Genomic DNA, 16,127 nt, shown 5'->3' with positions numbered 1-16,127 from the left:
TCACTCCCACCCTTTGCTGAACTCTTTTTTCACTTTTGCAAGCATCACATAATTTAGCAGTTAATTCTACACCATCTTATATTATTTGCCACCTTCTACCATAGGTGTTGGTCTTGTCTCAAACTGACTTAAGGATTCTTGAGCAATATATGGCTACCATTTTATATTAAAGAACTTTATATGGGAAAGCAAGATAATTAAAATGAAAAGGAAGTCTTCCTTGCCCTCAAATTCTGTTTTCCTTCCCAGTGGCAACTACTTTTTTTTTTTTAAATTTCTGCCATTTTATTCAAAGTTCTGTCACAAGAAAAATGCAGGAAATACATTCCTCTGATTTTTTTGCAGTATGAAGGAGCAAATTAAACAGGTTTACAAAGTTGCTCACATAAATTCATTAGCCTCTTTACTCCAGCACATCTTTCTATACCCCTAGCACAGTGCCTGACATATGGTATGCACTTATTTTTAAACAAAAAGTAATTTGGTAACATAAAACTGAAATTATTTCTTCATTTGTAAATATAGTAACTTCAAAATCAAAGTAAACCAAAAATTCTCTTCTCCTTCGTGTAATCCCAAGATCAACTTGGCTGTTTATTAAAACATTAAACAGTCTGCTTAAAAGCTGTTTGTAGATACAATTCTATGCTTGAATACTGATTTCCTTGTAATCTCTTTGGGCCGGTTGTTTCACTTTCTTTTGCCCTATCTTCTCATCAGATTACTGTAAACAAGGCCCTTTACTTCATTTACAGTAATTACAATTCTAATAGTACAATAGGCAGTGAGCACTCAATAAATATTTAACCTGCTTGCTGAATCTTCAATAGTGCCCAGTACATGGTGGTACATGCCTGTGAATAGAGCAGATACTCAGTAAACACACATTGGATACACTGAAGGGCAGTATGAAGTAAGAAAGCACTGGCCTCTCGTCTACTTTTGTTGTTGTTAGTTGCTGTCGAGTCGATTCCAACTCATGGTGGCCCCATGTGTGCCGAGTAGAACTGCTCCATAGGGCTTGCAAGGCTGTGATCTTTCAGAAGCTGACTGCCAGGCCTGTCTCACAGGCGCCTCTGTGTGGGTTCGAACCACCAACCTTTGGGCTAGTAGTCGAGCGCTTAACCATTTGCGCCACCCAGGGACTCCAACCTACTTTTAGGAAAATAAATATATGTGTATTTTTAACATTATCAGACGAGATGAGGTGAGAGGCTCTAATCTGAAATCGAGTATATTCTGGGGTGATTACTTAATGCTAATGTTCTGTGTGACTTTCAATCCATAGCTGTTGGTGGGCTGATTCCCCTCTGAATATGTCATGGCTTCCTGTTGCCCTTAGAAAACCCGTTGCTGTCGAGTCGATTCCGACTCGTAGCAGCCTTATCCTAAAACGCTTGGCTTACCTATTCCCACCCTGGAACACTCACTCCAGTCATATGGATTTCTTTCAACTCCTCTATCTTGTCTCAGGCATTCTGCACATCTTCTTCTATCCCCATCACCTTGATTGAGTAACACCTACTCATCTGTCAGGTCTCCTCTTAAACACCATTTCTTTCAGGAGGCCTCTTTTGATCCACTAGAATAGATTAGGTGCCACTAGGTGCTTCCACGGAGTCCCTAGGTTGTGTGAATGGTTAACACGCTCAGCTGTTAACTGAAAGGCTAGAGGTTCAAATCCAACCAGAGGCACCCTGGAAGAAAGACCTGGTGATCTATCTCTGAAAAATCAGCCATGAAAAACCCTCTGGAACACAGTTCCACTCTGACACACGAGGTCACCATAAGTCAGGATCAACTTGACAGTAACTGGTTATGTGCTTTCATAGCACCCTGTACTGGATCAAACCGTATCTCTTACCATAATACTCGTTGTATAGCATAATGTCTACCTTCTCTCTGGTCCATAAGTTTTGTGAAGGCAGGGAATTTTCTATCTTGTTCACCTCTCTATTTTTAGCACCCATGCTCAGTTTACAACTAAACTGAAAAACCAAACTCGTTGCCATAGGGTTGATTCTGACTCATAGTGACCCCACAGGACAAAGAAGAACTGCCCCATATGGCCTCCAAGGGGCGACTGGTTGATCAGCCTGAGCTCTTAACCATTGCACCACCAGTGCTCCAGCTTACAACTACTTAAAAAACTCATCATATCACAGTTTATGAAATTAAGAGACTCTTGCACTATTATAAATTGAGGACAGATACTTTGGTATTTCTAAAGATGACTGCTATCTATGTAATCTGGCTGAAAAGACCAACATTCAAACAACAGTCTTTCACACAGAGTCCTTGGGTGTGAAGTTGGAACTGCTCACTGGTTTAACAGGCCGGGTCTCCAGCCCTGCCTCTTGGGAACACACAAGCCCAGCAATTCCTCCAGCTTACAGACCACAGTGAGCCAAGGGATACAGCTGTTTGTTGTTTCCCCAGAAGCTCGTGAAAGAGAATCACTTCTGTTATTTTATTTATGAACTCTACTTATTATACCTTGGTGCCAACATGCTTAAATATGCATTTGTGGATCTCTATGATTCTCATTTAAAATCGAACTGAGGTCCGTCAAAACTGAGGCCAAATTCATCATCTATGATTTATAATTTATATCCAACTTCAAAAAAGATGAGGCAGTTTAGGGTAATATACACAAGAAACACGCTGTTTAAATCAAATATTAAAAAGAGAAAAGATCAGACACCGTTAGAGAAGAGGGAGGGTGGTATGCCAGGACATTTGATCACTGAAGCTATGTTTAAGCACGTGAAACATGGGGTAAATGGGACTCTTTCTATGGGTCCATGATCCAGTGTTTCATTCCCCTAATTTTTTTTTTCTCTTTCTTTTTATCTTGTAGGTGTACAGATATTTCTTTTTAGAAATCAAAAGGAAAGGGGAAAACAATTCATAGTTGTTTACTAGGAGGACAATACAGAAGGACTGGTATTTCTTCTTATGTTCCAATTATTCATTTCTTGGTTCAATAATTAGAATACCCCTAAAGGCTGAATCATATGATGGAATGATTATATATAATAGGAAGCTCAGTCACACCTACTTGGTAATAATAACCAATAGCCCAGCCAATGTACTCTGGTGATCAGTATTGAGGAAAGGGCTTATTCCAAAAGTCTGCCCACAATAGATGTTGATGTTCACCAATCAGCTGTGTTGTGGGATCCTCCAGGACTTTGCACATGAGGTTTCTGTTGAAGATTTTATTTGCTTTCTTTTAAAAGCTCAAGAAGAGAAAATCATGTAGGTTTTCTGCCTTAACTACCTAATTTAATGTATTGTCATTTGATCTAACAACTGCTTGGGTACGGGTGGGGACTACTCTTAACAGTCTTTTTTTGTATCTTTCTAAAATGTTCCTATATCCATACAAGCATATGCATGCCTATATCACCCAGAAAGGTGGTAATGATTTAACCTTCTTCTCATGTCCATGCACCTAGCTTTAGTTCTTATAACACCGCATCTTGCAGATGGTGCCACCACAGCACAAGCAGCATTCTGATGCTGGATGCACTGTGACCAACTGCGGTGTCCCCATGCGGGCCGTCAAGTCATCACGCTAAGGCTGTCGAGGCCCAGGACTATGTCTTATGCTCTGCTTGGGGTGCAGACAGGGCCTTGGTGGTGCTGAGACCAGAAGGCCGCCGACTGCTGCTTCCCAGGTTGGAGGAGGCCGCGCCCAGCCTGGGCACGTCGGAACCAGCCCAGGAGCCCTGAGGCCAAAGCAGGGACTTCTGGTTGAGTCTAACGGACATGCTGCTGGCTGATCCACACTGGCACTCATGGACCATAGCTGTGGCTGGGCCACAAGCCTCTGACCTCTGTGGATGCGGAGGCCTGAGTGGCGACTTTACAACTATAATGACGGCATGCTAACCACTCCTGGAGAAGAGGCTGACCAGGGACAGTACCCACACTGCACTCTCCCAGGAGATTATACTTGTGGCCGCCACACCGCGGACGACCCAGCTCCTGGAGCTTTCAGAGCACCAAGCATGAGGCCGTGGGTTTACCTTGTGCTTCAAATAACTCATTCTGAGGCTCTCTGGCACTGTCAGCTTCTTCATCTGACTTGAAACTCTGTGGAAAAATGTAAAAAGGATGTAAATACTCTGAAGAATACTAAAGTTGGTGGAGTACGAAGGAAAAACAGGATGGTATTTGTTGGGTGGGACAGGTTGGCTGAGGAAGAGAACCAATAGCTTGGTGCCAAAGGCAGGAGAGTCTAGATTCAAATCTAAAGAGTGAAATCTTAGATTCTAAAGAGCCTCTCTTCCCCTTTGGCAAGGAAGCTGCAGGACACCAAGCAAACACAGCTGGCAGCATGGGCCAGCTCTGAGTGTGGCTGCAGGGGCCATGCTGTGAGGATGTGGCAGGTGCACGTGTTTGCACACAAGCAGAGTGCCGACCAACTCCTTCTTGAAAATGGAAGTACCTGAAAGTGGAAACAGGGAGCATGGCTTGTTTTGCACACTTGGGTTCCTCAACAGAACTAAAAAATCATCAGTACTTCAAATTAAAAACAATAAATTATCCTAATACAAAAAACAAAAACACCTCTTTAGGTGCTGGCTCCAGACATTTCCTGTCACAAAGCACAATCCTGAAAACAAGCCTTGTACCATCATGGTCTCTCGGCATTCTGCCCTTTACCAACCACATCAGCTCAGCACACAGGCAAGAGGGTGGAGTGGACCTCTCTGTCCTTCTAAAGAGCTCTGCAAATGGCACAGTACTCAGCAAGCACCAAGCACACCTAGTCAATGGTCTTGGCAGGCTCACACCCAGGAAAGGAGATGGGGACATCAAGAAATATGTGACTTAAGTCAAAATCTCATGTTTTAGTGACCGAGTCAGCAACCACAAAGTTAAAGTTTACCATTGACGAGGTATTGTGACTTCCCATGACTGACTCTGGAATAAATACCTGGGTGACCAGGGCTCAGTATTCTTTAAAGCAGGTAGGATCTAGAGGACTAGAATCTGAGAGTAGATAAAAGGAAGCAAGAACGCTGTAAAAGCTGTGAAAGAAAAAAGCAGCAAGCAGCCACCTATGGAGTCCAGCATGTGAGCACAAGAAGAGATCAGAGAGTCTTCACCCCACACCCTCCTCACTTTCTCTTGGGGAAACCGAAGCCCACAGAGCTTAAGTATCTTGTTTAGCAGTGGGACCTTCCTCCACTCTTGAACTCTTGAACATCAATGACAAGTCAGAGCAACACCAATATATTCAGCCCCACTTTCCTAATGCATTCAACTCACTGACAATCCTAAAAGTACTCCTTCCATATTCACTTTCTGAGGATCAAAGATGATTCAAAAAGCAGAAAGGCACCAATGAAAATGGAGCCCCATCAGCTTCCAAAACCAAAACCAAACCCACTGCTGTTGAGTCGATTCTGACTCGTAGTGACGCTATAGGACAGAGAACTGCCCCATAGGGTTTCCAAGGCTGTAAATCTTTATGGAAGCAGGCTGCCACATCTTTCTCCCACGGAGGGGCTGGTGGGTTCACACCACCAACCTTTTGGTTAGCAGCCAAGCACTTTAACCACTGCACTACCAGGGCTCCTTCCCATCAGCTTCGGAGTAGATAACCCTCTACACCTGAGATCTAAATTTAAAAAGAGAATAAGAAAGCAAATGTCCTGGATTTATGGTGTTGCCCCGATACAGCATACCCCTGAGAGAAGAGACTAGGATTTAAATATGTGCTTGTTTGCTTTCCTGCTTTGCCTAATACTGAAAATATAGACAAATCAATTTGGGACCCCAAAACTATCTTATTAAAGATAAGTTCCTGATATGGTCTCATCTTTCAGAGGTTGATATCACAGAAAGCAGGAACCAGGAACACTCTGGAATCCTTGAAAAGGGATTTAACAAGTCCACGATTAACTTGGACGATGTGACCCACCACCATGGATATGCTTGTTGACATGGAGTACAGTGAGGATCTGGCCATTAGCCGGCCACCCAAGGTACCTGAAGTGAATAATTTAGTGAACTGGGGGAAGAGAGTTTAAGCTAACCCTCAAGGCCCCAGGGAGGTATTAGGTAGTTACTCGCAAAGTGTTAAGTGTGTGGGCCTCGGTATATTCTAAGTATTCAAGACAGGGGGGACTGTGGGCTTGGTATGTCCAAGTTCTGAACTTGAAGTTGCAATCAGAAAGGCATCTTCCTCTTTATATCCTTGGCAAGTTAATAATTCACTCCTCTAAAGCCATAAAAGTAGTTTGCTTGCAGTACTAGAAGGGGCTGCGGTGAACAGTGGGGAGGCATCAGAAACAAATGATTTATATAAAAATTCTCCATTGTCCCAACGTCTGAAGGAGGATGTCCTGTGGCCAGAATCACACTGGAGACAATTAGACCCAGAGACAATTTAAAATGTGATCTCATTCCTCAACGTGAGCCCAAGTTTTTGGCAACTTAAAACTCTGAAGAATGTGTCTCTCTCTCCTCACATCCTCTCGTGTGATATGAGCAGTGACTAACTGAGAGATTATTTACCCGATATTGGGCACCCAGGGTAGGAAAGAGAAGTCTGACCCACCTCCACACTTTGCAGAGAGGTGGCACGACAGAGCTGGGGGCTCAGGCTAGCCCGTGCTTGCCGGTCTGCTGAGTGTCTGGCCTCAGTCTCCCACATGTATAGCTCAGGCCGGGTCCGACGACCATACCACTTGGAGTTGTTCACGTACTTTGGCAGGACAGCCTGTGAGACAGCTAAAAAAGAAAATGGGGAACTTGATGGGGAATCCCTTAAATCAGTCCTCTGACACAAAGGCCAACATAGATTTGGATGCACAGTACCCTCTCGTGGATGCACGCTGTCACACAACAGAAAATTTGGAGAAGAGAAGGAGAAACTGCTCCTCTCAGTTACCTCTAATCTGGGGTGCGGGGCTGAGAATGCTGGTGAGAAAGGGCCATTCACTTCAACTCTGTGCACTGCCTGAAGTTTTCCAAGCCTATTTTGCTTTTGTTTATATTAAAAGACTAAGACAAAATGTAGCTTTTTACACAAAGAGAAAGCCCTCCAATACTCTCACAGTATACGGCTTTAGAGACTGGAGATCACCTTCCACGCCCACATGTCCCAGGATCACACCTCAGACAACGAAGAAAGAGTGGCGGGTATGAACTGTGGGTGTGGGCGTGGGGCCAAGACACAGCCAGGCAGGTGCCTCCAAAGCTCAGCAGCACGTCTGGCAAGTCTGGGGCAAAGACAGGCCCTTAACAGTCCCTCTCCACTTCATTCTGTCCACCTTACTTCTCCACATCTGCAGAGTAGCTGGGACCTCTCTGCCAGAGAAGAAACTGATGCTGATCCAATGCCAAATTCTCATAAAAGTGGAAAGTGGGGAGGGCAGGGAAGAGAGACTGGGGATGGGGTGGCACACACCCAGCCCTCACAGGGAGGGAACAACCAGAACGGAACCAATTTGAGAGAAGGTGGCAGGGAATCCAATGAGATAGGACCAGGACAGAAAACCAGAGGAACACTTCACTGCAGATGTGCCTTATGTCTTGCCCCAACAAAAGTTATGCTCCCTAAGGACACCTCATCTATTTCCACCTTGGGGTCACTCAGAGGAGGCAACTGACTGAAGTCAGCCAACTAGGAGAACAGTGATACCATGACAGAGACAGAAAAATGGGGCTAGAGACAAGATTTCGGGAGGAAGGTGCTGAGTTCTACTTCAGATGTGTGAATGTGGAGTGCTAGTGCGACATTTAAGGCATTTGACACTGTGTGTGGTGAGATATAACCTATCACCCCACAGGAGACTTTTGGAAGTACCAGGGTGTTATTAATAATCATGCTGGGATGACAGGCATCAACAGGGAACGGCCAAGCAAACTCTAAGGACATGTGACTAGAACTCATGGGAAGTGCCGAACAGGACAAAAACATTTCAAAGTCTGCAGAAGCCTTGAAGGCGAGACAGGGACCCGTGAGGAGCTGCCCAAAGGGTGAGTGAGAGAACAGGTCTGGCTTCCCTAGAAAGGGTGCAATCTGGGTATGCGTGGGTGGGGAAGCATCTTTCTCTCTCCTATTCACTTGAGAGGAGGCCCTGGGTGGTGCAAATTGTTTATGCCCTCGGTTGCTTATCAAAAGGTTGGCGGTTCAAGTCCACTCAGAGGTGCCTCAGAAGAAAGGCCTGGTGACTACTTATTAAAAAAGCCACTGAAAACCCTATGGAGCCCAGTTCTACTGTGACACGCATGGGGTCACCATGAGTTAGAATCTACTTGACAGCAACTGGTTTATTCACTTGAGGAAGCACCTCAGGGTGGTGTAGGAAGAGGGACATTCTTATCAGGTAGGAAGTAGGAAACCAGGTGGCAGAAAATGCAGAGGTTAATTCTGCACCCAGTCCTCAAATCATCAGACCCGCCACAGAGACAGACCCTGGGGCTCCACTCACTAGCCTGCTACACCTGGAGCTCAGTACGTGGCGGAGCCAACAGCCTGTCTGCTGCCCAGGTCTCTCCCTTCAACTTCCCTCCTCAGTTTACCCTAGCCTGTTAAAATGCCCATTCCCACCCTTGATGCTGGCCTCACAATACCATTTCTTCATAGTTGCTGCCAGTCAGAACTTTCCTGCCCAGAGAAAGGGCCATTCACTTCAACTCAAATTAAACACGTGCTTTTTTCTTATTTCCCAATATTCTCATAAGAACAGCCCAGAAGCATATCACTTCCATCCAACAGGGAAAAATATCACTACAGAAAAGAGTGTTCATGTGTAGGCAGGAAGAAACAAGAGTGGCAGATGAGTGAGCAAGGTACAAATGAATGGGGCAGCTTCCTAGTATGCAACTCATGAGGCCCACATACTCTCAAGGTTGGAAGGACCATGAGCCACCAGACTGAGTGTCTTTTAGAGTGTGAGCAGGTACCTGTCCCCCATGCCACACACCCCAGAGGGCACTCAGAGCACAGGTAATGGTGCCTCTGACACCAGGACACCTGGTTTGGTTTCTTAGTGAGTGTATTTACACCCTCTCCTCACTTACCGACATGGTTAGGTTCCAAAGACCAGGTCGTCGTGCAAAATGGGCATTATGTGAAAACGGAGTGTCGTGGATTAAATTGTGTCCCCCCAAAACGTCTGTCAACTTGGCTAGGCTGTGATTCCCAGTATTGTGTGATCATCCAACATTTTGTCATCTGAGGTGATTTTCCTATGTGTTGTAAATCCTACTTCTATGATATTAATCAGCAGGATTAGAGGCAGTTATGTTAAAGAGGCTGGAGTCAATCTACACGATTAGGTTTTACCTTAAATCAATCTCTTCTGAGATATAAAAGAGAGAAGGAGCAGAGAGACATGGGGACCTCATACCACCAAGAAACAGCACTGGGAGCAGAGCACATCCTTTTGACCTGGGGTCCCTGTGCCTGAAAAGCTCCTAGACCAGGGGAAGACTGATGACGAGGACCTTCCTCCAGAGCCAACAGAGAGAGAAAGCTTTCCCCTGGAGCTGACACCCTGAATTTGGACTTCCAGCCTACTAGGGTGTGAGAGAATAAACTTAAAGCCATTCACTTGTGGTATTTCTGATACGGCAGCACTAGACATGCAGTGTCTGTGTCTTTCATTTCAAACAGTTATACAGATCCAAACTGTCACCAGGACAGCAGTCACCCAATAACCCCAAGAGGTGGAAAATGTAAGTGGGCGCTCTATGTCCCACTGGCCATGTTGATGTGCAAAATAGTTGGATAGTAGATTTTTTTACTATTGTCATAAATGCGAAATGTCAGATTTCGAGACAGTTGATAAGTAAAGCGGTATATTTATAGGAAAAGACTAAGCAAGGGTAAAAACTAAAATATATTTACATTCTATGTTTAATAATGGCCTTTAATGAAAGGAATAAAATGGCAAGGAATCAGGGTAGTTCTTCAAAATTCAGGGCATCTGGTCACACAATGAAAGTAATCCCTGGAGTATCAAAAGGATGTTTTTCTGAGCCTGGGGGTAAATGGTGGGAAGGATTAGCAATCAGATTAGAAATCAGGAGGAGCAGAACTCCATTGATGGAACAGAGGAGGCCAGATGAGACCCTGAAGCAGCCTGGAAGGCAGGGACACAAGGGAGGAGGAATGAAAGCATGGGCAGCTGAGTGGGCGAAGGGACAGGTGGCTCAGCAAGACAGGACAAAATGAGCCACAAGTTGAGAAGCAGAAAGGAACGGTGTCCTTTTTAAATAAAGCAATGTTATTGCTGTTGTTAGGTGCTGTCAAGTCAGCTCCAACTCATGGCAACCCAACATAAAACAGTACAAAGCCTTGCCCAGTCCTGTGCGATCTTCAGGATCGTTGGTATGCTCGAGTCCACTGTTGTGGCCACTGTGTATTTTGAGTGCCTTCCATCCAAGGGGGCTCATATTCCAGCACTATATTGGACAATATTCTGTTGTGATCCATAGGGCTTCTGTTGGCTAATCTTCTGAAGTAGATCATTGGGCGTTTCCTTCTAATCTGTCTTAGTCTGGAAGCTCTGCTGAAACCTGTCCACCATGGGTGGCCCTGCTGGTATTTGAAATACCAGTGGGATAGCCTCCAGCATCACAGCAACACCACAGTATAACAAACTGACAGACAGGTTATAGTTTAAAGAAACAGCCTGGGTTTACCAGACTTAGTAAATCCCAGTGGCTGTAGGACCACCAGTACTGGGAATCATGGCCAAGTCAATTCAAATATTGAATCTGTACCTTTTTGGATGGCTATTTGGAGATGGACACGGGGAAGAGTCCCATCCACCAGCACAAGGGGTAGTGTTTCAGGCAGGGCATATGAACCTTTTAAGTAAAGGAAGCTTTGAACTTCTATTCCGAAAGAAAAGAAAAAAACCAAACAACTGGAATCAATAAGCAAAAGCACAAATCCAAAATAGCTTCCTGTTTTTTTTTTGAGGAACTGAGAACATGTCCCAAAGATCAATACTGTCTTAAGCTAGAAGTACCACACAGCCGGCAGAGGACGTCCATGTGCTCTAGCATGGAGAGGAGAACATAAGCTGTCAGTGACACTAGGCAGTCGTCATTGTAAAGCACTTTCATATCCATGGTCACGCAATCATATTTCAAAATTCTGTGAGTTAGAAAAGGCAAGTACCTTCTTCGCAACTTAAAAAAGGTTAAGTGTGACAGGAAGCAATTAATGCCTCACCCAGGGCCATGCAGACCTCAGGCCTTCCCCTACCACCCCACAGCGCTTTTCACTATAGCCAGGTATCTTTGCAACCAACAAGAGGAGGTGGGAAAAAACAGTGTGAGCATCCACTGAAGAACAGGGTTCTAGCAACCATGCCTGTACAAGAGGCCAGGGCTGAAAGCTGGGAAACCTGGACCCAAACCTTGGCCACATGCACTAGTTGTGGGATCTTGGAAAAATCCCTTCACACCTCTAGGCCTCAGTTTTCTTTGCTGAATAGCATGTATAATAATGCTTCAAGATTTTATGAGGGTTAAATGGAATACATATAAGATGTATGTAAAGCTCAATGCCTGGCACACAGAAGACACTCTGTGAGTTCTCTCCTTTTTTCTTTCCTCTTCCCCAGGCCCATCCCAATACTGTCATCCCATAGTCAATATCTCCTCTCAGCCTAGCCTCTTCCTGCCTCTGCCCTGTGCTAATCAATACCATCTCCTCTATGTTTACACACATCTGTCCCCATTCACAAGGGAACTTACCCACAGCCGTTGCATCCATCCTCATCAGATATGCCCCGCTCGGGGTTACCAAGCATGTCAGGTGATTGCCATCCCGTAGGCTGAGACCAATGAAGCAGTCACAACCTACGAGCACTTCAGTCATCAACTTCCAACTCTCATCCCACACAATCTATACACCCCTGACCTGACACTCCTGGCATTTGCTGCTCCCTTCAAAACTCTTCCATTGAGTCTGCTGCTACTCTCCCTCCATCTCCTGACCTGAACCAGAGCCCAGTGGCTTCCTCCAGCCCTCGGGATGGTTCCTGCCTTGAGAACACCACTTCTACTTATAAAGGTTATCTTTATCCCACTAGCCCCATTACTGTGACAAGATTCTCATAAGTCATGTTAGCACAGTACAGCATCGTCTGAGACAAAACATACACTTAAGTCTGTCCATGGCCCAGTGGCAATCTTACCTGCTCTGCCAACTTCAGAGGGCTATGACAAGAACAGTTGATATCTGCAATGCACTTTTAATTCTTAAAATCTCCAATTCCCCTATATTCATTTGCTCATTTTATCTTGTCAATAACCCTATGATGTAGGTATAACCCATATTATTATTTGACACTATTTTACAAATAAGGAAATGAAAGAAGAAAAAAATCCAAGACCATATGGCTTGGTAGTGATAAAAAAGTGGGGTTTACAATTTAGTTTTCATAATTGCTACATTCTTCAATTAGAATATTATACTCAAAACAGTAACAAATAAGAAATGAAAAGAAACTAATGTCAACAGGAAATCTGCTTACCTGGTTCCAAAGAACTACTTTCTTCATCAGAAGGGCCATCACTGCGATATGATGACAACACTGCCACAAAACCTTCCTTAAATTCCTGGAAGTTCACCTGAGTGAATTTAAGTAAAGAGAGGTCAATGTTACTTTCAAGGGCCCACACATTTAATACTTAGCCTTTTGACTTTTTCACAGATGGAAATACTGTATTGTTATCTTTTTCACTGAGAATATTCATTTCATTTTTTCAAATATTTAATTTATTAAGATTTTTGTAAAATAGAAGAGTATAATAATGAAAGAGTGAATCATAATCCCTCCCGCCACCAAATATATACTATTAATAATCTTTAAAAAGTAAATTAAACATAATTAGAAAACGAACAGTGCAGAAAAGAGTGATCTGATGACCATAAAGCAATGTATAGAAAGAAAACACCATGCCATTATCCCGAGAAACAGAACATTGCAAGTACCTCAGAAGGGCCCTGCCATATTTCCCTCCCTGATTAAATCCCCTAGTTACTACTCTAACTTTTATGGTAATAATTTCCTTGCTTTTCTATACTTCATCTGTATGCATCCCTAAACAATATGGTTTAGTTTTATCTTTTTTTTGAATTCGACCTAAATGGAATCATATGCATATATTCTTTTATGTTTGCTTCTTTGGCTCTGTACTGTTGTTGTTGTTAGGTGCCGTTGAGTCAGTTCTGACTCACAGCAACCCTGTGTACAACAGAAGGTAACACTACCCAGTCTTGCGCCGTGCCCACAATTGTTGTTATGCTTGAACCCATTGTTGCAGCCACTGTGTCAATCCATGTCATTGAGGGTCTTCCTTTTTCACTGACCCTGTACTTTATCAAGCATGATGTCCTTCTCCAGGAACTGGTCCCTCCTAATAACATGTCCAAAGTATGTAAGACGTAGTCTCACCAATCCTTGTTTCTGAGGAGCATTCTGGTCGTACTTCCTCCAGGACAGATTTGTTCATTCTTTTGGCAGTCCATGGTATATTCAATATTCTTCACCAATACCACAATTCAAAGGCTTCGATTCTTCTTAGGTCTTCCTTATTCATTGTCCAGCTTTCGCATGTATATGAGGCGACTGAAAATACCATGGATGGGTCAGGTGCACCTTAGTCTTCAAGATGACATCTTTGCTTTTCAACACTTTAAAGAAGTCTTCTGCAGCAGATTTGTCCAATGCAATGCGTCTTTTGATTTCTACACTGCTGCTTCCATGGGTGTTGATTGTGGATCCAAGTAAAACGAAACCCTTGACAATCTTTTCTCCCTTTATCATGATGTCACTTATTGGTCCAGTTGTGAGGATTTTTGCTTTCTTTAGGTTGAAGTGAAATCCATACTGAAGGCTGTGGTCTTTGATCTTCATCAGTAAGTGCTTCAAGTCCTTTTCACTTTCAGCAAGCAAGGGTGTATCATCTGCATAACACAGGTTGTTAATGAGTCTTCCTCCAATCCTGATGCCCTGTTCTTCTTCATATAGTCCAGCTTCTCGGATTATTTGCTCAGGATACAGATTGAATAGGTATGGTGAAAGGATACAACCCTGACACATACCTTTCCTGACTTTAAACCATGCAGCATTCCCTTGTTCTGTCTCAAGAACTGCCTCTTGATCTATGTACAGGTTCCTCACGAGCACAGGTGAGTGTTCTGGAATTCCCATTCTTCGCAATGTTATCCATAATTTGTTATGATCCACACAGTTGAATGCCTTTGCATAGTCAATAAATATTACTTCTGTAAAATCCACCTAAGTTGCTCTACATAAGTATATAATTCATTCATTTTCTCTGCTGTATAGTATTCCATTGTGTAACTGTACAACAATATATTAATTCAATCATCTGCTGATAGACATTTAAAATGCTTCTGGGTTTTCGCTACTAAAACAATTTTGCTTTGAACATTGTTGCACGTGTATCCTTAAGGTGTTTCTCCAGACTATATACCTAAGAATCTAATTGCTGGGGCACAGACTAAGCATTTGTATCCTCTTGGTGAACTGAACCATTTATCATTATGAAATCATGACTTTCTTTACTCCAGTAATTGTTTTTACCTCAAAGCTCATTTTCTCTTTTATCTAAAAGCTACATCACCCCTGAACACCCTGCTAACTCAGAACTGAAGCCACTCCTGAAGTCCACCTTTCAATCAAAGATTAGACAGGCCTATAAAACAAACAATAACACATGTGAGGAACGTGCTTCTTAGTTCTATCAAGTATACAAGACCAAATGGGCAACATCTGCTCAAAAGCAAAGATGAAGGCAGGAAGGGACAGGTAAACCGGATGAATGGACATAAGGAACCTGGGGTGTAAAGGGAAAGGAGGAGAGTGCTGACACATTGTGGGCATTGCAACCAATGTCACAAAACAGTTTATGTATAAATTTTTGAATGAGAAACTAATCTGTGCTGTGAACTTTCACCTAAAGCACAATAAAAATAAAAAAGAGCAGATTAGACACAGAGGTAAGCACAAATGGGGGAAGACAGATACCACACGAAGATCACCGAAGAACTGAGGAATGCCAGGAGACAAGGATCTTTCCCCAGAGCCAACAGAGAGCCTTCCCCTAGAGCTGGTGTCCTGAATTTGGACTCCTAGCTTCCCAAATTGTGAGAAAGTAAATTTCTGTTCTTTAAAGCCACCCACTAGTGGTATTGCTGCTACAGCAGCACTAGGAAACTAAGACAGGGTCTTTGCAAATGTAATTAGTTATGTTAACGTTAGGTCATATTAGAGTAGTGTGGTCTCTAATCCAGTATGACTAGTGTCCTTATAAAAAGGGAAGATGCAGAGACAGATACAGAGGGAGATGGTCATGTGACGATGGAGGCATAGATTGGAATGATGCTGCCACAAGCCAAGGCTCACCTGGGGCTGCCAGAAACTGGGGGAGAAAAGAAAGGATCCTCCCCTAGAGCCTTCAGAGAGAGCCTGGCCCTGCTGACACCCCTAATTTAGACTTCTGGCCTCCAGAACTGTGAGACAACAAATTTCTGTTGCTTAAAAAAAGAAAAACCTATACTAACTTTCTTTTCATTAGAATTTACATGATATACATATATTGTACCAAACTTTTCAACCTTATGTTTTAGATGTGTCTATTATGAACAGTACATAATTGGATTTTTTTCCAATCCTGATAATCTTTGTCTCTGAACTTTAATAAACATTTAGTCTACTTACATTTAATGTAATTATGGATATATTTGGATTTAAATCTATTATTTTATTTTGTGCTTTCTATTTGACCAGCTTGTTTTCTTTCCTACCTTTAGGTTTACTGATTATTTTAAATTTTTTCATTTTTCCTTTTATTAATTTAGAATTTATACAGTCTATTTCCATTCTTTAACTGTTAACTAGAAATTAACAACATGAATCTTTAGTGTATCAAAGTTTACTATTAGCAATACATTTACCCTCTTCCAGGACAATACAAAGTCTGTGCAACAATTTACCTCCATTTACCACTCTCTTGACCTTAATGCCTCTGTTATCATATATTTTAAATTTTATATATTTTAAACCATTACCAGATACTGTCTTATACAGTCAATGTTCATTTGGTTTTCA

General features: G+C 43.0%; 1 protein-coding gene across 1 annotated transcript in view; it reads right to left on the bottom strand.

The window, feature by feature from the left end:
- The window catches only part of NINL (ninein like), a 104,151-nt gene extending 93,042 nt beyond the window's left edge, over positions 1-11,109 (bottom strand). The window contains 4 exon segments of the mRNA XM_023731357.1: positions 4,035-4,101; positions 6,535-6,706; positions 7,136-7,241; positions 11,007-11,109. Of these exon segments, the coding sequence (XP_023587125.1) occupies positions 4,035-4,101; positions 6,535-6,706; positions 7,136-7,241; positions 11,007-11,109 (448 nt within the window).
- Positions 11,110-16,127: the final 5,018 nt, after the last annotated feature.

This window comes from Trichechus manatus, unplaced genomic scaffold (assembly GCF_000243295.1).
Source record: "Trichechus manatus latirostris isolate Lorelei unplaced genomic scaffold, TriManLat1.0 scaffold00042, whole genome shotgun sequence".
NCBI lineage: Eukaryota > Metazoa > Chordata > Mammalia > Sirenia > Trichechidae > Trichechus > Trichechus manatus.
The sequence above is the reverse complement of the archived record's forward strand: the minus strand, read 5'-3'. Positions and strand labels throughout refer to the sequence as shown.